The sequence below is a fragment of the Arvicola amphibius genome, chromosome 5 (assembly GCF_903992535.2).
Source record: "Arvicola amphibius chromosome 5, mArvAmp1.2, whole genome shotgun sequence".
Classification (NCBI taxonomy): domain Eukaryota; kingdom Metazoa; phylum Chordata; class Mammalia; order Rodentia; family Cricetidae; genus Arvicola; species Arvicola amphibius.
Window position 1 is genome coordinate 122915139 of NC_052051.1, and position 26426 is coordinate 122941564.

Below are 26426 nucleotides of genomic sequence, written 5' to 3' on the forward strand. Positions count from 1 at the left end.
GTTCTGTGAATGAAGGATATTTGGATTATTTCAGCTTTTAAAAAGGTCATTTTATAAGTGCTTTCCCGTTGGACATATTAAGAGTTTGTTATATGTCTGCCATTGCTGATAGATTGGTTTCCTAGGGTTAGGAGAGTCTAAGGAGGAAAAGTGCTGTGAAATGCTAGTACCCTCACCCTCACACTGGTGGGCCGAGAGTTCCTGTGCTTGGGGTTTTTGTGCTATTTTGTGCCTGTTCTAGTGTGGCTCCTTGGAGTGTTGCCATTGTTACTTTAACTGAATGTCACTGGATTACTTTGAGGCTTAGCAGCTTTATATTTGTTTATGAACCATCTTATTTCCTTTCTTGTGAAGTTTCTGTTCATGATTTTGCTTACATTTTTAATGACTTGGGAAAATAGCTCTTTTTTTTTTTACTGGGATAGGAATTGCTTGGTTGAGTTTAGAAAATATCTACTGAGCCAATTCTTGGTTTGGGATCTGGTCTACATAAAGATGAATAAGGAGAACTCATAACCTCAGTCTGTAGTCTATCAAGGTTCAATTTACCTGTAAACTCAAGTTTCTCTATTGTCCCTGCACTAAATATGCTTATTGTAGCTCCACGAGTCAACCTAACGTTACTTCCCTGCTTACTTTAGCCATTTGTAAAGCAGCGTCTTTGACTAGCTGATATCTACTTTCCTTTTTCACCAGTGTGTCTGAGTCTTCTGTTCCTCATTCATTTTGAAGGTAGAAATATTACTTTCATTGTAGTGGTAAACTATAATGAGGCTCCCCACCCACACTTTTACCTAACAGTGTTGGGTTTTGCCTCTGTAGTTTGAATCTAATTCCCAAGGACCTTCCCCCCCTTTTTTTCCAGATTAAAATTACTATCTTTTATTTTCAAAATATCTTAAAATGCTGTTAAACCTGCAAACTCGATCCTAATGCGTGTGAATTATTCTTTCTCAGAGTGAAGATACGCAACAGCAGATCATCAGGGAGACTTTCCATTTGGTGTCTAAGCGAGATGAGAATGTGTGTAATTTCCTAGAAGGAGGATTGTAAGTAGAGCATTTTGTGGGTATTTCTGATTTCCAGTGTGTGGTGAAAGTATGCACTCGATGAAAATCCTTCATTATAATTCATTAAATTCGGTGAATTAATTGCTGTCACTGTTAGGCATAACTCTAATCTGTAGACTTTTTAAGATACTCAGTCTTTCTAAAACTTTTCCTCTCCCAGCCTTAGTCCTTCCACCCAGATTCTTGTGCATTTTATATTTACTGACATGTAAAATAGAGCCTTAAAATATTTTACTTATGAGATCACAGTGTTTACTGGCATGTTACGTTTTTTGCTTAATACTTTGTAAAATTTTGTCTGTAAATTCATCTGGAGAAATAGAACTTACCTAGCAAAGGTGCTGGCTGCCAGCCCTGATGACCTGAACGTGATTCCTAGGACCCACGTAGTAGGAGAGAACTTGTTCCCACAAGTTGTCATTTGTCGTATGTACATCCATATACACAAATAAGGTTAAACATTTTTTAAAATTCTGGGAGATCATTCTTTCTAATGGGTGTAGTATTCCTAGTTTGAATGCACATAATATTTCAGATCATATACTTTATTTTATTATAAACAAAGTCAAAGTCTACTTTTCAAATATCTATGAATCTAATATATCTGTAGTATAAATTCAGCTAGTATATGTTTCTGTTTTTAAAATGAAAAAAATAGCTTGAAAACTAAATAAATACTGTAAATATTTATTTTTTCTTTTTTATTGTTTGCAGCACTGGGAATTAAACCCAAGGCTTTGTGCTTGCTAGGCAAGTGCTTTCCTACTCATTCATCCCAAGCGCTAAGTAAATCCTTTAAAATGAATGGATTCTATTGACAGCAGTTTACCTCAAAATATTTTCTTCCCCAGTTATGTAATTAGCACACTTAATATGTTCTTATTGAGAATTAAAACTAAGTATCAGCAAAGCTACATGAATGATAAGATGCATATTGTAAAAAAAAAAATCAGGGCAACAGAACCCATTTTTGTCTGACTATATTTTTTTAATCATGTGGAAAGTTTATTTGCATTTTAAAAAGTTATATCATGCTGTACTTAAACATGTAATACATATTTATGATGTGTAGATTTTGATGTTAAGCTCCTTCAGACTCTAACTTAATGACCAGGGCAGCCACTTGTTCTGCTTTTGTTTAGCTTCTGTAGGGATCTGGTCGTCTTTGCTGTAGCCATTGCTTCTCCCTTAGCTTCTTACCCATCTTACGGGCGTCTCACCTCCCACAGGCGCAGGGCGGTACACACGGTAGATATAAAGAGGGCCCTGTTTGGACGGAAATTAGGCTTTGAAACTGAGATTCTTCCCTAACCACATAAAACTGGGAAGCAGTTACTTCCTATGCCGGAGATGAAGCTGCTCATCCGTCCTCACTCTAGTTCTGATCCTGGTTAGCCAGTCCCCTTGGTCACATTGTTCAAATTCTTGGAACTTCGTTTTCTCCTCTAAAATGAAATTTAGATCTAAGAAGATATCAAAAGTTATAAACTTACGTTTATAAAATTTTACATTCTGTATTTCACCTCTGTACTGTCTACTTTTTAGTCCACTTGACACAGACTAGAGTCATCAGAGAGGAGATATTGAGAAAATGCCTCCATAAGATTCAGCAGAAAGTCATTTTTTTTCATTAGTGATCAGTGTGGGAGGCCCAGCCCACTGTGGTTGGTGCCATCCCTGGGCTGTGGTCCTGGACTCTATAACACATCAGCCTGAGCAGGCCTTTTGCTGCAAACCAGTAAGCAGCCAAGGCCTCTGTACCAGCTCCTGCCTTCAGGGTCCTACCCTGTTTGAGTTCCTGTCCTGATTTCCTTCAGTGATGGACTTCTATGTGGAAATGTAAGCCAAGTTAACCCTTTCTTCTCCAGCTTGACTCTTGGTCATGGTGTTTCATCATAGTGATAGAAACCCTGACTAAGACAACTTATACAATAACTTGTATCAGTATTAGACTGGTTTAAAGTGAAATTATGTTTTTCAAGGCCAATTATGTTCTTTCCTTGCAGAGGTCCTTAGTTTCTCTGAGTATTAATCTAATTTGTAACACATTTTCAGAAGCGTGGTCTTTTAAAGCAAAACAAAAGACAGCTTACAGTAAAATAGCTGATGTGTTGTTTATTTTGCCCTTTCAGGGAATAATTTGTAACTGTTGTCATAACCAATGTCAGATGTTCAAAGTGTACATACAGACTTCTAAATTAAATCCTCTCTGGACAAGTAACCTAGCGTACTAAGAATCCTCCCCTGGGTCCCCCTCCCCATATCATTTGTGTTTGCTCTTACAGGACAAGGAAGTAGTATGTACTTAGAAGTGGTTTCTATAGCGCTTGCAAGTTTAGTGTTATATTTATGGACTAAGAAAAATGCCATACCATATTTGTGAATATTCTCTTAATTTTGATTGTTTATAACCTTGTTTTAAATCATGTTAATGTGGAAGTGGTCTTGAGAAGGTGAATTTGCTATTGTAAACTTGACTATTATACAGCTAAAGTGTATTTGGAAAAATAGAAGATGCCTCAGATGATTCCTAAATTATTCTTTTAAAAATGCTAAATACTAGTTATGTGAATAAAAGAATTTAATGAAAGAATTGAGTATTCATTAGCCCAGTGTTCTTACAATAAGATTTAAGAGCAGTGTTTTTTGAGAGCATCTTGATGCTAAGTCTGTCTAAAACTTAAGAAATACTCTTTTTTTTCTTCCTAGCTGATAATCAGTCTTAAGCTGTGTATTTTACTGTGACCTATGAAGTTATATCTTGTAAGCATTTGCACATGCTCTGTGATCTGGTTTGCCTGTTCCTTCAGCCTCATTGTTTACTAACCTATTCTTGTCTACTGGCCTCATGTCTCCCTGAAAGTGCATATTGTTGTGACAAAGAGCCCTTTTCAGCCATTGCTACCTGACTCCAAGGTGCTCCTCTTTTCATTGTTCCGTGGCTCACCCTAATGGTTAGATGTCGGTCTAAATGTTTCTCTGTCTCTCTCTCTCTCTCTCTCTCTCTCTCTCTCTCTCTCTCTCTCTCTCTCTCTCTCTCTCTCTCTCTCTCTCTCTCTCTCTCTCTCTGTCCATTCTGAAGTGGGAAGCTCATGGATGTGCTAGTCCTGCCCTGGTTCTCTGTGTGGCACCTTCCCCTACCTATTGACTTTCTTGTCTCTACCTGCTGTCAGTGCCTGACACACCACACTTAACTCAGTGAATACTTTAATAAATAATTAACTAAAATTAAGTACTGGCTTTTTTTTTACTTGACATTTCTGAAGAAAATTGCTGTCTTAATCTACTTAGCTTCTGAAGTTTACTTGAACGCTATGCCATTGTTACATTCTGTTTTACAAAAAGTCTTAACAAATGGCATTTTGCTTGAGCTAGTGAGATGTTCTGCATTTTGTTCTCCACCATTTTAATTACTTTGTTTTGTCATTTAGATTAATTGGAGGCTCTGACAACAAGCTGATTTATAGACATTATGCAACACTATATTTTGTCTTCTGTGTGGATTCCTCAGAAAGTGAACTTGGCATTTTAGACCTAATTCAAGTAAGTTAACAGTTACATCTTAACTACCTTTAATTAGTTTTCTTGATTATATTTTTGTGAACTTAAAATTCAAACTCTGTAAAATGATGGTTTGCTTGATAAGTGTTTCATAGTTGATATCAGGTGGGTATGCTCTCACATATTACCTGACACAAGTCATTTTAGGGGAAATATTATTTTGGCTCAGAGTTCTGAAGTTTCAGTCCACCAGCTGCTCCATCCCATGCATTATGTCACGGCAAAGCAGTAGTGTAGAAGAGCATGGCAGAGGAGTGCTGTTGTCCTCATGGCAGTTGGGAAGCAAAAGGGCCAGGACAAGGTAAACATTTCAAAGATATCTCCAGTGGCCCCTTTCTTCCAGCTAGGTTCCACCTCTCGGTAGACTGCTTAGCTACAAACAAACAAGTAGATTATTTCACCTAGAAAGACAGTACCCTCATGATCCAGTTCCAACCATATTAAGGGATGTAGAAACTAATCTGTTTAGGACTAATTACAACTAATTTCGTCATGCCTTTTCTGTTCGTGTGAGTTACTGCAAGGAGCCCAAGACTATGAGTCTTTCTGCATATCCAAATCTGACCCTGAAGACTTAACTCTCCCAGGCTTCTGAAAAGCTTTTGTAGTGTGTCCATAGAACTCAAGGTCAGTCATAAGAAAACTGATGTTTTGAACCTCATCTGTTAATACTTCTTTGATGCTTTAAATTAAATCTTGCTTTTTTATTACTGCCTTCAACTTTCAACAGGTTGTATGTGTGTGCTTGTGTGTGTGTGTGCATGTGTGTTTTTTCATTTATTGAGCCCACAGATGTATTTGTTTCTTCCAGCACATTTCCTTCTCTGGATCTCATCTCCTATTAGACTAGCCTGAATTTAGTCGTATTCATCTCTTTCTACCTCCCATGCCGTGGAGATTTTGTCAGCAGGTGTCAAGGCTTTGAGATTGTCCTCCATTTGCAAGCTAAGTTGACCTACAGTATAAAGAATGCAAAAGATGAGACGTAGACTTCTTGCATTACTAACAGCAGAAGCATTATCTGGAAAACACCCCGATCCACACTAGCAATTACTTGCAGTCGTTCTCAGTCTTAGAGGATGCTGTGAAGGAGCCAGGTGATGCCTGCACCCCAGTAACTCATCACACGGGTGGGGGACCCTGGACTTAGGGAGCTGACTTTCTTAATGTGGGTAAATCATGTCTGCTCTGGGGAGAACGAGATTCTCTTTAAGCGAAAAAGTAAACTTATCCTTTGCTGTGGAAGAAGACACTATTTTTCCAAGACTGTTTGCCAGCGTGACAGATTTGAGAAGATAGTCCACGACAGTCACCTCTGTTCACAGGACTGAACAGACCTAAAATCTGTAGACTTTCTAGAGTTGCTTCCTACTCATCGTATTCTGTACAGCACTGCATGTGTGAAAGTTCTTGGGGACTTTGGGGTCTACACGTACAACATTCCATAGCCCTTTGTCTGCAGACCTGGAGCTACACTCCTTAGAGCGCCTCTGCCCCAGCTTTCTGTTCATGCGTAGGCCTCATTTTTAGACAACTGCAAATCAGTCTGTCCTCTCAGTCTTGGTTTCTGCATTCAGCTGCCTTCGTATCTTTCCATGTTTCTGTGTCCCTCTGGGTTTAACGTCTGGTGTGTTTTTCACTTTCCCTAATCCTGCCTGGCTCTTGCTTGTCTTTATTCAGTTTAGATTCCATGGATAGTCACAGTATGCATAGCCTTCTATGCACTTAATTCCCAGCCTGTGCTCATACATTTGGAAGTATGTTGAAGAAAAGCACAATCCTGTTTACTGCTCACTTTAGACTACTGATCTCAGGAAGTCTTAGTACTGCCCACTAATCATAGTTCATCTGTGGTCCACTTTTTCACCCTGACATCACTTCCTCTAAACTAGCAAGACCTCACTTCCTCGAGCACTAACAACACTGAAGCAGACAGAAGAGGGCATTGGCCAGCTCTTGCTGCCCACCTGCCTGTCTGTTGTGTGTTCTGTAGAGGCTGCACTCACTGTGCTCCTAGCTGAGGACCCAGGCTGTTGTAGTCTTCACTTCCTCTTCTCCAGCACCCCCACACCTCTTCTAAATCATTCCCGCCCGCAGCCAGCACCGTGCTCTCCCACCTCTACTCCCCTTCAGTCACTGACATTATTTCTTTTTCTCCTTTGACAACAAAATACATAGTTATAAAAATATATCTGGACCCCTTTTTGCTCTCTTGCACTATTAGCAGTCTTCCTCTGCTTGATTCAGTTCGCTCACTCATGATAAGTACTTTCTCTGCTTGATTGTGAGGGTAATGTTCTTCCCTGGTTTTTGTCCTGCGTCTTTAATTTCTTCATTGTGGCCTCGTCGTCTCACCTGCCTCTAGATGTCAATATCTAGTTGTAGATGTCCTTCTCTCTTTGTCGCTTTATTCCTTTGCTAAGGTTATTTTATCCAAATATTATCTATGCGTTGGTGGTACCAAATTTAATCTTTAGCCCAGAGCTTTTCTTTGAATAAATAACTTTGAAGCCCAATTTCTTTCTGGACTTCTCCTTTTGGGTATTATATAAAGATCTCAAACTTCCTGTGTCCCACTCTGAGGTAGATCTGACATCTGTATTTCCTATGGTTTTTGTCTTATCGTTGGCAACAACTTTACTCTTCTAGTGTGATAGTCGGAACCTGAGTATTTTCTTGTCCTTAGGTCTCACTCTCTGCACCCTGCCTCCATCTTAGGCGAATCCTTTTCTGACCACTTAACTACCTTCTTTGCTGTTACCACTTGGTCCAGGCCACCACAGTTAGTCTGTATTCTGGCAGTTTCCTGGCTGTTCTCTCTGCTTCTGCTGTTTTGGGTCCTTACTTGGTGCATCAGTCAGAAGCCATTGCAGTATGCCACATCTCATACCTTTTATCCCAGACTCCCATAATATCCTCCTGGAGTAAATGCCACATTTGCACATCTGTCATAGACTACCCAGGGGCCTGTGTGTTCTACACCCCCCCATTGCTTATCTTCCTTCTGTCCTCGTCTCACGTGCTTAGCCTCTTACAAGCAGACTTCTACTTCAGACTTTGTACTTGCTGGCTTCTGTACCTGGAATGTTCTTTCATTTGCTACCCACTTGGCTGGCTCTATATCATTCTTCCAGATTTTGACCCAGATAATACCTTTTCAGTATGGAAATCTCTGGCCATGCTTTCTAAAATTCCCCTCTACATTTCTAACATACATCTGTATTTTTCTTTTCCTTAGCACACGTTACCATTTTATATGCCATATGGTTGCCATACTTTGTTAATCATTTACTGTGAATAGAATAAAAGCTCTATGGAAGCCTAGAGGTTATGTTATTTATTGACTTATCTACCAGAACTGTATATTGCGTTGCATTATTATTGTTGATTTATATCATACAAGGAATAGTGGATCTTCAAGAAATAATTGTTTGATGAATGGATTTAATGTCCATATACAGTATGCAATATAAAATAATTGACAATAAAGCCTAAAGTTTAATTAGAATAGTTATACCGAAAATTCCAAAAAATAAAATATAGCTATGACTACATATTATTGACATTTTCTTATCTGAGTTTTGCTTGATGTGCTAATTTATGAGAATCATTAAGACACACACACACACACACACACACACACACGTATGTATTTTCAGTTCATATGCAATCCCATCTCTAAAAACTAAAGAAAGAAGAAGAAGAAGAAAAGCAAACTACCTTTAAAACTGTAGTTGTGGGCCAGAGGGTGGGTAAAAGCACTAGCCATGCAGGCCTGCTGGACAGAAGCCACACAGTAGCAAGCTCCATCTCCATCAAGTTGTCCTCTGACCCCACATACCCGCGTGGCACGCAGGCTGACATACACTAGTAAATAATCCTTAAAAATTTAAATGTAATTGTTACAAGTAATTGTCTTGGGTGAAGATTATCAAGAGGAAATACACAGAGTTGTTTGTTTCCTATCTGAATAGTACACATAGATGTGGCATCAGTAAATTGAAAGCTGGGGAAAGCTACATGTAAAAAGATTTCTTTGTCAATTGAGTTATGGTTTTTAAGTCTATAGGAAGGAAACACTCTTTGATTTTAAATGAGAAATTACTAAGCAGAAAACTTAATAAATTCTAAATGACCAAGCCTAGAAATATAAGTGGTAAGACTAAAGCGTTTGGTGTAGTTGTTAATAAGTAAAAACAATAAATGATAATGGAGCTATTGGTGTATCACTTTCCTCTTAAACCTGCAATCCTTTTCTGTTCTGTTTGTTTGTTTATTTGGTTGGTTGGTTGGTTGGTTTTTTTGTTTGTCTGTTTGTTTTTTTAAGACAGGATCTCATTATGTAGTCCTGGCTGGCCTCATGCTTAGTAGGTAGGTCAGGCTGGTATTGAACTCACAGAGAGCCGTCTGCCTCTGCCTCATGAGTGCTGAGATTAAAGGTGTGCACTACCATACTTGACAAGTGTGTAATTCTTTTTTGTTTGTCCTGAGATGTATTTTATTTTTATGTATATGTCTATGCATGTGCGTATGAGTACCCAAGGAAGCCAAGAGAGTGTTGGAGCACCTGGAGCTGAAGTCACAAGCAGTTGTGACCTGCCTAATGTGGATTCTGAGAGAGCCTTAAGTGTTCTTAACTGCTGATCTATCGCTCTAGCTCCCAAGTTTATAATTTCTTACACTGGTTTTTGAGTATCTTGGCAGGTATCAGTTACACAAAAGCACAAAGTAATCATGGTAAGCATTTGCTATATGTCTGCTTATTCTTTCTTCCTAAATTGGTGGTGGTGTTGAAAAATGATAATTTTAAGATAAACATACAATAAATGAAATGCAATCCTAATTAGTCTTAGTAATAAAAACTCAGAGTCAGATATCGGGGTAAAAGCTGAAAGATCAGAGAAGTAAAAGAGTGGCCACAATCACCTCTCACTTCTGACTTCTCAGACTGAAAAGGCCGAGCTCCTGTCTACACCCTGCCTTATCACTTCCTCTCTGCTTCATCATATCACTTTGTCTCCTGTCTGCACAGACCTCCAGACTTCTATGATTAACTTGTGGCTAGCTCTACCCTCTGTTCTTCGGGCAAGCTTTATTTGTTAGAACACCAACAAAATATCACAACATTTCCCCCCCTTTTTTTTGTCTAAAATAAAAAGGGGTTATAACTAACATAGAAAAACTATGTGTAATAAGTCTAATAACTATATACAAACATACACAGGTTAGAGCCTGAGACACTTAATCTCAGGGTCATGGGTTCTAGCCTCATGTTGGGTACCATTTGTAACCCGATGTTTCTCTCCTGCCCCCCAGTTCCTTAATAACCACTCAGAGGCTTAATATTAATTATAAATCATTGGCCGATGGCTCAGGCTTATTAATAGCTAGCTCTTACATTTAAATTAACCCATTTCTATTAATCTAAGTATTGCCACATGACCATAGTATTACCAGTCTGGCATGTTGTACCTTGGGTAACTAAATAGCATCTCCCAGACTCTGCCTTTCTCTTGTATCTCTTCTTGGATTTCCTGCTTAGCTCTATCCTGCCTTGCCATAGGCCAACACAGCTTTATTTATCAACCAATAAGAGCAACTCATATTTACAGAGTACAGAAAGACATCCCACAGCAGATAAGGTTGAATATAACTTTAAAATAATATTTAAAGCTTTAAGCAGAGACTTCAAAGAAAGTTTGAGCCTGCAATATCTGACTTAAAATCCTTATTTGTCCTTTTATGTAGTGTGAAGCGGCGGGGCTGCGTCCCGCCACCCGCCGCTGGCTAGTTTTACACCCGAAATAATTACACAGAAACTTTATTCTTTTAAATACTGCCTGGCCCATTATCTGTAGCCTCTTATTAGTTAATTCTCACATCTTCCTTTAACCCATATTTAGTAATTTGGGTAGCACCACGAGTTGTGGCTTACCAGGAGAGATCTTAACCTGCGTCCATCTCGGAGAGGAGCAGCATGGAGACTCACCACGCGACTGCCTGAAGCGTCTCCCTAACTCTACTTCCTTGTTCCCACAATTCTGTTCTGTCTACTCCACCTACCTAATTTTCTGTTCTTAAAGGGCCAAGGCAGTTTTCTTTATTAATAATGAAAGTAACACATAGACACTCCTCCATCACTTCCCCTTTTTCTGTTTAAACAAAAAAGAAAGGCTTCAACTTTAACATAGCAAAATTACATATAACAGTTATCAAGCAAGTATTACAGTTACAATATTTAAATCTATTTTATCTTTTATCATAACTAAGGAAAGCTATAACTATCTATTTATTCTTCAACTCCATCAAAGACTCCAGAAGGATATAATATTACCTAAGCAAACAAGTCATATGCAACTTTCAAACTCTAGAAATGACAGAGACAACTCGCTGCCTGGACAGTCACCCAAAGTTCCTCTGTACCGTTGGGGCATCTATCTTCAGCCTTCAGGCCCATAGTGTCCAGCAGACTTTTTCATGAAGCAGGAAATTCCAAAGACAGTTCAGTCACTTTCTGCTGTGTCCTGCAGAACGTCTCGCAGACTCTTTCATGAATCAGGAACCCCGAAAGACCATCTCACCTTTAGGCAAGTTCAGCAGTCCTGTCTCTGCGGGTTTTTTGTGTCCAGTTTATGCAACAGTCCAGCCAAGAGCAGTTTCTTGCCCAAATGGCTAACAAACTCCATAAGTAGCCTCTTCGATGCCCATCTTCCTCTCGAAGTAGATTGGTGCTGCCAGGAGCAGACGTGTCTCATTGTCATGAAAAACCCTAAGTTATTAAAACATTAAATGCCATATTCTGCAGTCTTTGAAAGATATGAAGAATGTCTATCTAACTGAAATGTCTCTACATATCTAGAAAATCTAATAACATGACTACAAGCTTAACTATTATCAATGATTATCCATTAACAACCTATATTTCCTAATTATACATTACAGTTTTTAAAATGAACTACAATCACAATAGCTTAATCAAGATCAGAAATACATATACATATAACAAAATTGACCTTAAAATCCATACCAATGCAAATTATTCATATCTATATCATCTCCCCCTTTAAATGTAAAAGAACATTTATAAACAATATTTGGGAATGTGGGCGCAGTTATTTCTCTCCAAACTGCTTCCTGCTGAGTGGGGGCGTTGTTATTTAGGTCTTTCATGGTATAACCTGTGTGCTAGGTTCCTCTCAGTTGGCAGTTGAGTGAAGTAATTTTTTGAAGATGTTCACAGCAACCTTTCAGGAGGGCGTGGTCTATCATACCATATTGGGATAGAAGCAATCCACAGAGTCTCGTCCTCTGTGAAAACAAAAGAAGAAACTCTTTTCCAAAGCATCATGTTCTTAGATCCAAATCCTGAAGTCATACCGTTAAGATGTCCATTCTGGTCTAGCCTGGCAGCCCATATAATGAAATGTCTCTCTGTATTTAGCTCCTTTACAGTCAAAAATTTCAAAGAAAACACAATAAAAAACATAATCCAGACTCTCTGTGAATTTTCCATTTTTACGTGGCTTATTTTTACTCTATCACTTTACTTCTTTTAATCTATAACTATCTGTACTCTGTCTCTTTAAAGACTTTAACCTTTTTTTTTTTTTAAGGCATTAACTTTATTCTCTATATTTTCTTTTTCTCTCTTTTAAGCCTACGTGAGCCATTTAAAGGCCTTCTATGTCTGAATCTTTTCTATTGTGAATCTGTAATTTTTTACTATCCAGGAGCATTTCTTAAAAGGTTAACCACTTCTTAAAATAATACGGTACTGCCTGTTTACAGCCAAGTCTAAACCTTAACTGCGCTGTTATTATGGTAATTACGATAGATCCTGCCTGAGATCAGCACAGTTCAACATGGCGGAGCAGAGCCAAAGCCGCTCCTGCCTCAGTCATTTGGTGCCCCTGAGCCGCACACAGTTCCAGGCACACAGCAGTCGACATTGGAGCCGCACTCAGCAGTTTAATTCTGAGACTGAGCGTGCAGCACAGAAACTCTTTTAATCCAAGTCACAGCCGAATCTGAGGCGCAGAGCACCGCGCAGTTTGAAAACACCTCTCTCTCTATGGCGGCAGGAATCCGCAAATGCTGTCCCACTCGCCTAAGCCTGATTCCGCCATCTGCCCAGGTGCAGGAAGGGAGCAGTGAGCCATTGGCATGGTCTCAGAGTACTTTCTTTCCGATCCCAAGCGGGCAAGGTTTTTAAGTGGATTTAGCACCACGTTGGAGCGCCAATCTGTAGTGTGAAGCGGCGGGGCTGCGTCCCGCCACCCGCCGCTGGCTAGCTTTACACCCGAAATAATTACACAGAAACTTTATTCTTTTAAATACTGCCTGGCCCATTATCTGTAGCCTCTTATTAGTTAATTCTCACATCTTCCTTTAACCCATATTTAGTAATTTGGGTAGCACCACGAGTTGTGGCTTACCAGGAGAGATCTTAACCTGTGTCCATCTCGGAGAGGAGCAGCATGGAGACTCACCACGCGACTGCCTGAAGCGTCTCCCTAACTCTACTTCCTTGTTCCCACAATTCTGTTCTGTCTACTCCACCTACCTAATTTTCTGTTCTTAAAGGGCCAAGGCAGTTTTCTTTATTAATAATGAAAGTAACACATAGACACTCCTCCATCACTTTTAGCTCTGAGAACCACTAAAGAATCACTATTTTGTTTCCCTGTACACTTTCCTAGTAAAGAAAGAGAAGACAGTTTTTAGTTTTATATGGCTTGGTAACAGAGAAGGAATGATTCAGACTATAGATTGCATTGCCTTCTGAGTTCATTATGACACCTACTAATTTATTTGATATACAGTTATAGCTTTATTTTAAAACTTTGTGTCTCCGAAGAAAATAATTTTCTGTTTCTTTATTGGCTGTCCATGACTGAAGAGAATGGTAGAGACGTGCTGCATTAAAGTTCTGATTTTTAATGAATGGCTATAGTAGCCATTCATTAGTCTCTAGAGTTAAAAAAAAAAAAAGAGAAAGAACTCCTTTAAAATTCAGTATGCTTTATTGAGAAAGATTAAAATGATTTGAATTTACTTAGAAGTAAAGAAGTACTCCATGCTCTATGCCTTAGGCTTTGATTTTTATGTTGTGACACATCTACAGGACAGCTGTTACATCTCAGAAGGGAGTTAGAGAAGGAACTGCCAAAGAACAAGAATCGTGCATCAGAACTGAAGTAGTTCTGTCATGTGCTTTTGGAAAAGGAAAATGTCTACTGTGTTTTACTAATGTTTTTGACTTTATTTCTCAAACAGTAGTAACTTTAGTGGTGGTAGTAGTTGAATTGTGTGTGTGTGTGTTTGTGTGTGTGTGTGTGTGTGTGTGTGTGAGAGAGAGAGAGAGAGAGAGAGAGAGAAATATAGAGAGAGATTAACTCAGAGCCTTACATGTTTCACTCTGATAATTTGTTTTGATATTAGATAAAATGCAGAAAAGAGTATTTCAGGAGAGTTATATCATTTTGCTTACTATAAAAGCAGACTTAGAGGAGCTGGTGAGATGGCTTAGTGGTTAAAAGGCACTCTTGCAGAGTTCTCAGTTCAGTTCCTAGCACCTACCCTCACTGTCACACACCTGCCTGTAGAACTTTCTTAACCCAGTCAGCTGTTCCCAAATACCTGGTGGCTGCTTCCCAAATTACCACACAGAGGAGGCTTACTATAAATTATAAATTTTCAGCCAATAGCTGAAACTTATTACTAACCAGCTCACACTTTTTAAGTTAACCCATATTCCTTATTTACACTGTTATGTGGTGTAAATAACACACATTAGCATGGCACATTCATCTCTTGCTCCCTCTGCATATGGATGATGACTCCTAACTCCAGCTCTTCCCCTTCCCTTCATCTTTAGTCTGGTCACCCTGCCTATACTTCCTACCTGGCTACGACCAGTCAGCATTTTATTAAACCTATCCAAGTGACAAATGTTTACAGTGTACAAGAGAATTATCCCGCAGCAGACAATTCTATCTCAAAGGGTTCCAACACTCTCTTTTTGCTTCCTGAGGTACCCACACAGGAGATATACACTCATACAGATACCCATGAATGTACAAAAATAAAAATAAAGTTCTATAAAAAACCTAGAGCTATTTTTATAAGACCTTTGGCATATTACGCATCAACTTACTGTGTTACCAAAAAAGAAAAGGTTTGTAATTTACCTAACAGGTAGTAAGTCTGTCATTACCTTGGACATGTTTGTGTCTTTGCTCTTGGTTATCAGCTGTTTTATTGCTTAAGAGGGAGTGCTAACTGTGTGAGCCAGTTGCCATGAAAACATGGTCAAGTGGACAAAGATGATTGAGGAGCTCATCATTGTTGCTTCTGTTTCATCAAACAGCTATTCAGAGCTTATTTGGAACTGATTTTCTTGATTGTTTTCACCCTCGGTTGTGAGACTACAATTCTAAAAAATTAAAAGTGGAAAATGAAAAACTTGTTCTTGCATGTTCCATAGAGAATAAAGAAAATGTCATCTTATCTCTAAGCATATACTTGTAATTTTCTTGCTTCAAGTATTAAAAAGGTACTATTCAAATAATCGTTGAAAAACACATATTTTGTGCAAAGATTTGGTGTTCTCACAGTGTGCTTGTGTCCCCTGGTTTGACTTTGTATGTTGTGTTGAGCACGCTCTGGGACGCACGCCACTGTGTCACTCACCGGAATGGGGCTTCTGTCCTTTAATTGCTCATAAGTTGCTAGAAAGAAGAGCCCTTTTATTCCTCTTTGCAAAAGCTTTGTTTTTGAGACAGTTTCTATATAGTCCTGGTTGTCCTGGAACACACTGTGTAGACTGGACTTGCCTCAAACTCACAGAGTTCCTCCTTCCTCTGCCTCCTGAGTGATGGGACTAAAGGCGTGCCTCCCCCCCACACCAGCCTCTTTTCTGTTCTTGATACGCACTATTTTAATGTGATGACTGAGCATACGTAATAGCCAGCCTTAAGAGTCTTTTCTATTGCTGCATGTGTACATTGGAAATGTTAAAATATTTACACAGTAAGAACAGAAGTTCATTAAATATTAATGTTGGGTCGTTTGAGTTATTTATAAGCCGTCACACTATCCTCAGTTTGTATATTGCCACACAGATAATGGAAGCATGATAATGGATAATTCCAAATTTCTGCTGTGGTTTTCTGTACTACATTTAGTAGTTACCACAGCATTGACCTGGTTCATTTGTACTGGAAACATTGATGGTTAGGAAGAACTGTGGTGTTGGGATATATTTTCAATTTAAAGTTCCATGTGTAATATTGCCACAATTACAGCACTGCTAGCCTAGCTTTTATGAGATTATTTCATTTGTGGATGCTGTGCTAAATTAATAAAATATTCATGGAGTTACTTAATCTCTATAGACCTGGGGATTTTTTTTTTGTCTATAAAATGTACTTCTTTGGAAGATGCTACTTATAGAGTTGATAGGCTTGTTAAAAAGGTCAGCAAATTCAAGCAGTATAGTATCTCGTATTAAAAGTGTTCAGACTTTGCTATGTACTAGGTGTATAACTTTTGACCCTAATTTTCTTCTAGTGGGGAACTAATAGCAAATCGGTGTGAACACTGAAAAAACATCCTGTAGAATGTCTCTGATGGGCCAGTTAGCACTTTCCTTCAAATAATATGTTTATAAGAAAGGAACATAAAGGCTGACTAAGTACACAACTTGAATTGATAATTTTTTGTTGTCTTATTTTTAGAAATATCTATACATCTTTTCTCCTATATGCTATCTTGGGATGAGTTTTACAGGGAGACACATATCCTAAGAAGGGCTTAGCTGAAGAGATGGTTTAGTGGTTAAAAATATGTAGTATTCTTACGGAGGACCTAAGTTCAGTTCTCAGTGCACACATCAGAGTGGCCCAAACTGCCTGTGACCTCAGCTCCACAGGACTGGACACTGTCTTCTGGCCTGTTCAGGCACTGTACTCACACGCACATGATGGCAGAGCCTGCTTGCTCGTTCCTGGCCTCTCAGACCCGAAATAATCACACAGAAAACATATTAACTACAACATTGCTTGGCCAATCACTTAAGCATATTGCTAGCTAGCTCCTGTATCTTAAATTAATTCATTTTCATTATTTTGTTTTTTTACCACAAGGCTCATGGTTTACCCATAAGGTTTCTGGGCATCTATCTTCAGTGGCTACATGATGTCTTCCTGACTCGCCTACTTTCTCATCTATTTCTGCTTGAAATTCCCACCTTACTCTATCCTGCCATGCCATAGGACCAAAGCAGCTCTTTCATTAACAAAAAACATTCACATGCACACTCACATGTGTGTACACACACACAATTAAAAACAAGTATTTTTTTAAAAAAAATAGTAAGCTTAATTGGGGCAACTGATAAGCAAAGAATACTGAGCTGAAAATGATCTCCCTTTAGCCTATAGAAAATTATACTGAAGTGTATGTTCCTGAGCTATGGACTTGCCTGGTGCCATGTGCTAATGGAGATGTCCCCACCTCTGTCATTTTCCTCTTCTATAATGAAGGTGGCTTGAAAGCATTCTTGTTGGTGGATGATAGATAACGCTGTTTAAAGCTGGGGCTATCTAGGTTTAGAATCCACTTGTTTTTAAAAGATTGGGAAAACCAATTACCTAGTTAGTATCAAAGGACTGTGGATAGTTGCATTCCTCTGTTGAGATGAAATCAACCTCTGGTCACATGGGAAGGTAAATTCCCATGCATTTCCTTATGAAGAAAGGAATGCTGGCCTGTGGGCTTCCATTATGAACAGTCTAGAGGGAATGTTTCAGGAATCATTTCAGGATAATTTTGCCTCCTATATTGTTAACCAATGTTTTAAGCTTTCTATTTTTAGTGAAAAATATGTATTTATGTATGCATGCTTATATGTGTTTGTATATAAACCAGAAAATGTTTTTATAAACACTTTAAATTAGAATTGCTCAGATTCCTTAAATCTCTTCCGTATCTTGTTTCCCAGAAAATGTTTTTATAAACACTTTAAATTAGAATTGCTCAGATTCCTTAAATCTCTTCCGTATCTTGTTTCCATGGTTGAAATGGCTATTGTTCAGTAATTAGAAATGTTATGATCACTTAGATTTTATATTTTGCCTGTTCAAATTTGGTGATGTCTACTTCCCTAATTTACATACTGTGTTGCTGCCTCAGTTCCTTGGAATAGCAACATCAGGTTGATATTTAGGGTCACAGTAGTATGACTCAGGTCTTAGCTAATGTAACAATTGTCTAACTTTGGGGAAATTATTTAGCTTCAATTTTTATTTTACAGATTTCTTTCCTGTAACTGTCTAAGCACATATCTTCCTGACTGTATTTTATTTTAGAATATAAGCCGCCTGCATATAGTGTAGACTATAACACATCCATCATTAGTACTCCCAGTAACTGAGGCAGTTAGGCCACACATTTGGGGCTGGAAACCACAAAAGTTTATTCTCTCTTATATTCAATGAAAATTTCAGAAAAACATGAGCTATTGTTACTTTTTGTTGTTGATTTGGACAAGATAAATGTATTGCTTCCTGGTATAAAATGGTTGGTTTTTACGGTAAAGAATTGAGCATAGAGGAAAGTGCCCTTTGTGTAATTAAAAAAAACTTCTAAAAATTAAAGTATTTTTACACTTATTGATTGACTGTACACATAGTAGCAGATGTGTGTGCTGTGGCGTGTGTGTGGACATCAGAGGGCCACTTCCTGGGGTTCTCTCTCCCTGCCGTGTCCTTCGCAGGGTTGAGCTCAGGCCATCATTTATGATAAACATCTATACCCCTGAGCCATCTTGCTGACCTTTTAAAGATTTTTTTTTAAAGTTGGAATTATTTTATACTTGCAAAACAATGATCTACACAGTACAAAGAATTCTTACATACCATATATATATATATATATATATATATATATATATATATATATATATTTACTCTGACCTCCCTGAATTTAAATCTTCCATAAACATAGTATAATTATTAAAATTAGGGACCCAGGGGGCTTAGCTTGTTCCTGAAATCCTGATTCTCTGGAGACCAAGCAGGAATATCTGAGTTCTAGGACAGGAACTCAGCTATATAGCAGAAAATGTCTCAAAAAGTAAACAGAAACTGCCACCAAATAAGGAAATGAGTATAAACACACTACTTAGTGAAATCTGTACACCTTGTTTAAAATTTGCCAATTGTGTTTGTAATGCAGTTTTTCCTCCAGGACGGACACGAGCTGTGTCTTGAGACTTCATGTTTCCTTAGTCTCCTGTACTCCAGAGGCTCCTTGTCTGTGTCCTTCACTTCCTGTTTTTCATACCTTGTCCTTTGAAGAGCGCTGGCCAGTTAGTTTGTGGATGACCACCCACACGGTCTGCTTGGTGTTATGTACTTCCTTCTTAGTGCTTCCTGTCAGGACGAAAGGGGTGCCAATTTATTCATTTTCATTAGGGCATTTATTCCAGTCGCTTGGTTAAGATGTGCCTACCAGGTTTGTCCACCATAAATTTTGTTTTCTTTTGTGCTCATAAGTCTCTTACAGAAATATTTAAGGTTATATAATTATATAAGCGTTTACTCTGTATGTATTTGTTCATTAGTTTTAGCATCCATTGACATTTTTTCCCTAAAATATTTACTTGTGATGTTTACCCAAGTAGTGATGTTTTCCATTCCATCAAGCTTTCTGCATTATTTTCCAGGTTGAATCCTATTGTTGGGAAAAGATTATAAATACTTGTTAGTCGTTTTCTGCTTTTTTTTTTAATCAAGAAATCAGTTGTACTGTATTTAGTTATAAATGGAAGAGTATTTTTCAAGGCAAAATATCATTTTAAAAATTAACTGTTTAGAAGCTTAAAAATAGTTTCACAATTTGTCAGTATAAGTTTTGTTTTTGTGGTGCTGGGCAACAATATAAATTTTTTAAAAAATGTTCTTAAGCCAGGCGGTGGTGGCGCACGCCTTTAATCCCAGCACTCGGGAGGCAGAGGCAGGCGGATCTCTGAGTTCGAGGCCAGCCTGGTCTACAAGAGCTAGTTCCAGGACAGGCTCTAGAAACTACAGGGAAACCCTGTCTCGAAAAACCAAAAAAAAAAAAAAAATGTTCTTAAGAGTAGCTTTTTTACTAAGTATTCAGAGACTTCATTCATTTTTAAATTAATATTTTATTACTTGTAAATTGCAACTAGTTCTTCCTTAACTTCGGAAGTCAGTGTATAAACCATATGTAAATGCAAAGACTGTAACATAATGTGACTCCTGTAGCACAAGCAGCCATTGTTGTACACAGCATCACAGAAACTTGGGTTAATGGGAGCCAGGGCAGCACTTTGCACAGGCGGATATTAGCTCAGCTCCATTAACAGTACCATGGAGAAAAAGGAGTGACTGGATCTTAAACTGAATTTATGTTTAATATATTTTACATTTAAACACTTAAACATTTAGACTTTCTCAGACTCTTATTTTCCTTAATTCAATTATAAAAACTAATGTCTTAGTCAGGCTTTCCTTTCCTTTTCATTTGAGTTGTGTTAAATGCACATTGATCATCTCTAGTGTCTAGTGTCCAACATTGCTGAGTTAAGTGCTACCTGTACACCTTAAACCTCGTGTTGAGAAGATTGTGAACAGCATCTGCAGCAGTGGTGTGTCCTAGAGAGTGTATAGACGATGCTTTACTCATAGCTCTTCTTCATTTTACTCTTTCTTGGTTTTCTTAGACATTCAGTATTTATTGATAATTATTGACTTGGGTTAAACCTAAACCAAAATGTATTTTTTAAGGATATCTGAGCCAGGCAGAGGTGGCCCGGGCCTTTAATCCCAGCATTTGGAAGGCAGAGACAGGTGGATCTCTGTAAGTTCAAGGCCAGCCTGGTCTACAGAGCAAGTTCCAAGACAGCCAGAACTACATGGAGTAAGCTTGTCTTGAAAAACCAAATCAAACCCAGAACAATAACAAAAATGTGACTAAAGAATGTTTATATCGCTTGGAATAGTATCAGAATTCTTATATTTTTATCTTCTGTTCTTCCACTGAGGATGCAAAGAGGCCGGAGCAGACAGGTAGACAAAGAGAGACTATTTGAGTTTGGGACAGGTGCTTCTATGAAGCTTGGAGTTGTCTTGAAACTCTGCATGTAACCCAGGCCGGCCTTGGATTTACAGCCCTCCTCCCCTGGGCCTCAAAAGTGCTGTGGTTGTAGCTAGCTGTATGTGTACACCTCTAGGTCTGATAATTTCTTTCGTTTTGTGTTGTTTAAGAGCAGGGACTCACACAGTAACCAACTAGTCTGGAATTCACCATGTATTTCATACTGGTCTTGAACTCCTGATAGTTCTCTTCCTCAGCCTCCTGAGTGCTATGGTTACAGGCATGTGCTAACTAACACCTAGCCCTTTTCACCATATAACATGTCAGTTTTACTTTATACTTCATTATTTATAGATCCAAACCAATAGGATTCATTTCTCATGAATTTTAACAGAAGTTCCTAAATGGAGACAGAAAATCCTTTCTTACCCTAGAAATCCTAAGAGGTTTGCCATATAAGTGGTATTGCTTGGGGTTGTTTTATGACATTAGTTGTTGTAGCTCCTTGAGCACATTTTTATCTACCCAGTAGCCAGGGTGTGATGCAGTGCCTTCTTTTATGAGATACTGTTCCAAGCACTTTATAGCTACTCATTTTATTATTATGACAACCTTATAATATAGGAATCATTATGCCTAGATGAAGAAACATGTAGTGATGAGCTGCGGGCAGGCCTGTTTTTCACCCCGCCTGGCTCCCGGCCACTGGCTAGCTTATGCCCTGAAATGACAACACACAAACTGTATTCATTTAAACACTGCCTGGCCCATTAGTTTCAGCCTCTTATTACCTAATTCTCACATATCTTGCTTTAACCCAAATCTAATAATCTATGTAGCACCACGAGGTGGTGGCTTACCAGGAAGATTCTAGCATTCGTCCATCTTGGGCTGGAGCTTCATCGCATCTGACCCAGAGAGGAGAGGCATGGCGATTGCTTGAAGCATCTGACTAACTTCCCTTCTTCCCAGCATTCTGTTCTGTCTACTCCACCCACTTAAGGGCTGGCCTATCAAATGGGCCAAGGCAGTTTCTTTATTAACCAGTGAGAGTCCTTCATCAGAAACAGACTTGATGGTGGTAAGTAGCTGCTTCAAATTTCTGAGTTTTGAGTTTAGATGGACTGATGCTTGTGTTCTTAAGTGCAGTTACGAGCCACACAACATCATTTCAACTGAATGCATGACAGTTGTCCCTGGATTTTATAAGATCACTATCACCTAGTGAAATCGTAACCTTTATCATGTGTGCAGTGATGCTGCTGTAATGGGCTGCCTGCGTTACCTGTGTATAGCACACAGGTATAAGTATACTTGATAGTGCTGGGCAGTGCTGTTGAACACCTTTAATTCCAATGCTCAGGAGGCGGAGGCAGGTGGGTCTCTGAATTCGGGACTAACCTGGTCTACAGTGTGAGTTCTAGGACAGCTAAGGCTACAGATAGAAAAACCAGAAAAAGAGAGAGAGAGAGAGAGAGAGAGAGAGAGAGAGAGAGAGAGAGAGAGAGAATGCCCAAGAGTAAGTGTTATAGTTTTCTCTCTGTTGCTGAAGCACTCTGACCAATAGCAAAAACAACTAAGGGAGGTTGAGGTTTATATTAGCTTACAAGTTACAGTCCATCATGGAGAGAGCTCGAGCAGAAACTTGAATCAGAAACCATGGCTATTGCTGCTTGTTGTCTTCCCACATGTTTGTGCTTAGTTCCTTTTCCCACCTTCCAGAGAATGGTTCTGCCTACAGTAGACTGAGACTGGGCCTTCCTATATCACTTAACAATCAAAATTCCCCCCCCCCCCCACATGCCCACAGGCCAATCTGATCTAAGCAATTCCTAAATCGAGAGTCTCTTCTCAGATGACTCGACTGTCAGTTCACAAAGCTCACCAGGACACTAACAACTGTATGATATATCACACTGATATATGACTGAGCACATCACACCACACCTTTGTATTGTTTCACAGTCCACCCGTCTCTTTCTTTTGTGAGTTTAAAGACAGTGCGCTGTGTCCTCTCAGCACCAACCTTATATGTTTAGCACTTACTATGCCCTTTAATTGCATCATTTTCTTTTCTGCTTAACTTAATCTTAGGGGACTTTGTTCTACTGGATTTTCTGTTTTACCTGGGTCTCATGTATCCCAGGCTATTTTGTATTCACTGTAAAGCCAAGGATGACCCTGGACTTTTGATTTTCTGCTTCTGTGCCGGGCGGTGGTGGCGCACGCCTTTAATCCCAGCACTCGGGAGGCAGAGGCAGACAGATCTCTGTGAGTTCGAGGCAAACCTGGGCTGCAAGAGCTAGTTCCAGGACCAGCTCCAAAAAGCCACAGAGAAACTCTGTCTCGAAAAACCAAAAAAAAAAAAAAAAAAAAAAAAAAGATGATTTTCTGCCTCTGTCTCCCACACCCAGTGTATGCAGTGCTGTATGTAAGTCAAACCCAGGGCGTTGTGCATGCTAAGCAAGCCCTCTACTAACGAGCCCCTAATCTTAAATTGTTCATTCACCAGGGCTTTTCGTCTGCATTTATAGTACATGAGACCATGCCCAAAGTGGGCTGGTATCTTGAAGGCTGTTGGCTGAAGGCACAAGGGTTTTCTTGTCATGAGGGAAGTGGACCTGTTTATATGTGGATGTGTCACCTTATGATGTCTGTCATCATTAAACTGAATACTAATTTTCTGGGTTTTTTTTTTTTTTTAAGTAAAAGAAGTTAAAATATCCTACAGTAAAGTAAAAACAATTTATCTCCTACTAGCCTTTGAATTCCTTAACCAGAGGTTAAGTCTTTGATTTTATATTCTTGCCATGTAAGACACTGACTCTAAACTATATGGTTTTTTTAAAAAAGTGAGACACAAGGGGGTGCTATTTATCATATCACTTCTAGGTCTTAACTTTTTAAAAATCATTCTCCTTGAGAAATTATAGTAGGATGGCACTTTAATATTATTTGTGATCCAGAACCTCCAAGGTCCTTTAAATAAATCAAAAAATCTTTGTGTACTTTTTTGCAGATCGATTTACCCTAAGAATATAACATGTGTCCTCTGGGTTTTCTAATTATATTAAATAATTTTTGCTGAATGGAAAGAGAATTGCTGGATTGTTTTTTGAAGATGGTCTGAATGTTTTCAGCCACACTTAATGTTTTGACTGGATTATATGTAAATCTTAAGAATTAGTTTTATAAACTAAGACTATATAGTTATAGTCTTTGTTGTTTTTATCTTGTTGTTCTTCTGTTTTCTGAGATTTTCTGAGCTGATACTTTTATCAAACATGAGAGTCACAATCCAATCTGTGCCCTAAATTAGGTCTGGCCTGTTCTCAGAAAGCCAATTAAAGATGTGGAAAGTAGAGAAGAATGTATTCAATGTGGTTACATTGGGAGGAAGGACTAAAGATGTGAGCCAGTCCAAGTCAGAGTCCTGAAATAATAGCCCAGGGTTTAAACAGAGGGCAAAGGATATGCACATTTAAGCAGTTTTAGTCAAGGTGTGCTCCTACCCATGTTAACCCATTCTTGTCTGAATTTCAGTCTCATCCTGTAAGGTGGTTTCATATACTGTTAGAATTGGTGAAATTTTGTTGTAGGGGCAAGGTCCCAGTTTAGCTGGTATCTTTTTCTTCTCTGAACATGAGATTGCTAGGGAAATTCTCATTTATTTGGGGTCCATTGTCTCAACATTCTGATAGACTGAGAAATACAAAGGATCTCTCTAGAACATTTCATTTCTGTCAGACCAGTTAGCATATAGTTAAATTAACAAGAAAATTCTGAAGTCTTGGCAATTGGAGCATACAGTCATCTTGTCTTATTCCTATATCAGTATTTCCTAGCAAAATTAGACTTTTCTGTTACTCTTTTAATTTTAGCACCACCCTGTGTTTGTACATCTATCCCAGGTGTACAGTATTGCCCATCATTTGTTGGCTGGGGTTTGGGAACTGTGCTATGAATACTCCAGTCAAGTGGGTTAGCTAAAACTTGGCACTAATCCAGAAAGTGAGTAGCCCTACTATCATTTTATGGTTCTGAGACTAGAAAGAGGTTAAATGATGCCGAAGACCTTAAAGCTGGGTAGCAACAGAGTGAAAATTTGAAACCAAATCTTAATGATTTTAAAGCTTAGTCTTCACTACACCACACTACCTGTGCAGGCAGGCTGTTTATGTCATTGTCGGTAAGTTCTCCAGTGGCACACAGTGATCTCAACTACTTTGTCTTTTTCACTCAACATGACCTGCACATTCAGTAGGTTCTTCTAATCGTTTGTAAGAACATGCAAATGAAGGGAAGCTGTTTGCATAGCATTTCTTAGCAGATACTCTTTTGGTAATAAAAACAGAATGACTTCATCATGTAAGTTAAGACTAAGGTAGCCATAAGCATACCAGACCACTGAAAACATTGTTCTCATTCCTAAGTCTACTAGTGATTTGGGATTAGAGGCGACACACAAAAAACCAGTGCCAGATAAAGTTGATAAAATCATGGAAAATAAAAGAAAACAGATTATTTTCTTCTGAAAGAATAGTTTTCTTGACCTTGTTGTAGGTGGTGATTTTTTAAATTGAGACCTGACAACAACAGCAAACTGTAAAAGAAAAAAGCAAAAAAATTGGACTTTAAAACTTTTGTGGGGGCTGGAGAGATGGCTCAGCGGTTAAGAGCACCGACTGCTCTTCCAGAGGTCCTGAGTTCAATTCCCAGCAACCACATGGTGGCTCACAACCATCTATAATGAGATCTGGTGTCCTCTGTTGGCCTACAGGCAGGATACCGTATAAATAAATAAATAAATAAATAAATCTTTTAAAAAAACTTTTGTGGACACTATTTAGGAGGGTGAGTGGCAAGTCATCTCTCTTACACACACACACACACACACACACACACACACACATATACTCCTCATGTGATTGGAGAAAATTGTATTTAAATTGAATTTTAAAGAATGAGCAAAAGTTCTGTGTATAAAAAGGAGACTAGAAAAGGAAAGAGTAGTCCTATTGGCAGAAATGACATCCAGGCTGTTCTGTAAGGTGCATCGCAGTGTGACGCTGTAGGAGTGGCCCCGAGTTTGGAGTGGTTACAGCAAGGGGATTGCTGGTGAGAGCTGTTTGCACACAGAATCACCCGTGCAGAACTACAGTGTGCTTCCGTTTTCCTGAGGTGTTCTCATTTATGTTTGCAGTTCCAGGGTGCTACTGTATGATGATAATATTGATACTATTTTAGTGGTTGTGTTTATAGCTGTTGCCTTTTATTCTCTACATTGATCTAGTATGCCGGATAATGGTATGGTCACTGTTGTGTGAAGAAGGTTACTTCTGAGAAGGGTATAAATGATAATTCAGTCCCTGTGAAACTGCAAGATGAAATTTAGGATGACTTACTCATGTTAACAGGACTCAGATCTGTCATGTACTCATGGTTAGGATTTATATCGTGATATGATATGGAGCAAAGTAAGCAAAGACAGATGGTGAGCAAGTTTATTTGGAAAAACAAATGTAAGCTACCAGGTCTCTTCCCATGGAAGTCACAGGATTCTCACCTCCCCAAGAATATGGGATGGCATATTTTAATCCAGGAAAGTTTATCCTAGTTTGGATATTGACCTTTTTTTCCAGTGATAAAGATGCTTATGAGCGCTCACTT

The 26426-nt window shown here is 38.7% G+C and overlaps 1 protein-coding gene across 1 annotated transcript in view; it reads left to right on the forward strand.

The window, feature by feature from the left end:
* Nucleotides 1-26426, forward strand: part of Ap3s1 (adaptor related protein complex 3 subunit sigma 1) — a 50456-nt gene that overhangs the window by 10253 nt on the left and 13777 nt on the right. Inside the window, exons 2-3 of the mRNA XM_038331571.1 lie at nucleotides 958-1049; nucleotides 4502-4613. Of these exons, the coding sequence (XP_038187499.1) occupies nucleotides 958-1049; nucleotides 4502-4613 (204 nt within the window). The remainder of the gene's footprint in view (nucleotides 1-957; nucleotides 1050-4501; nucleotides 4614-26426) is intronic.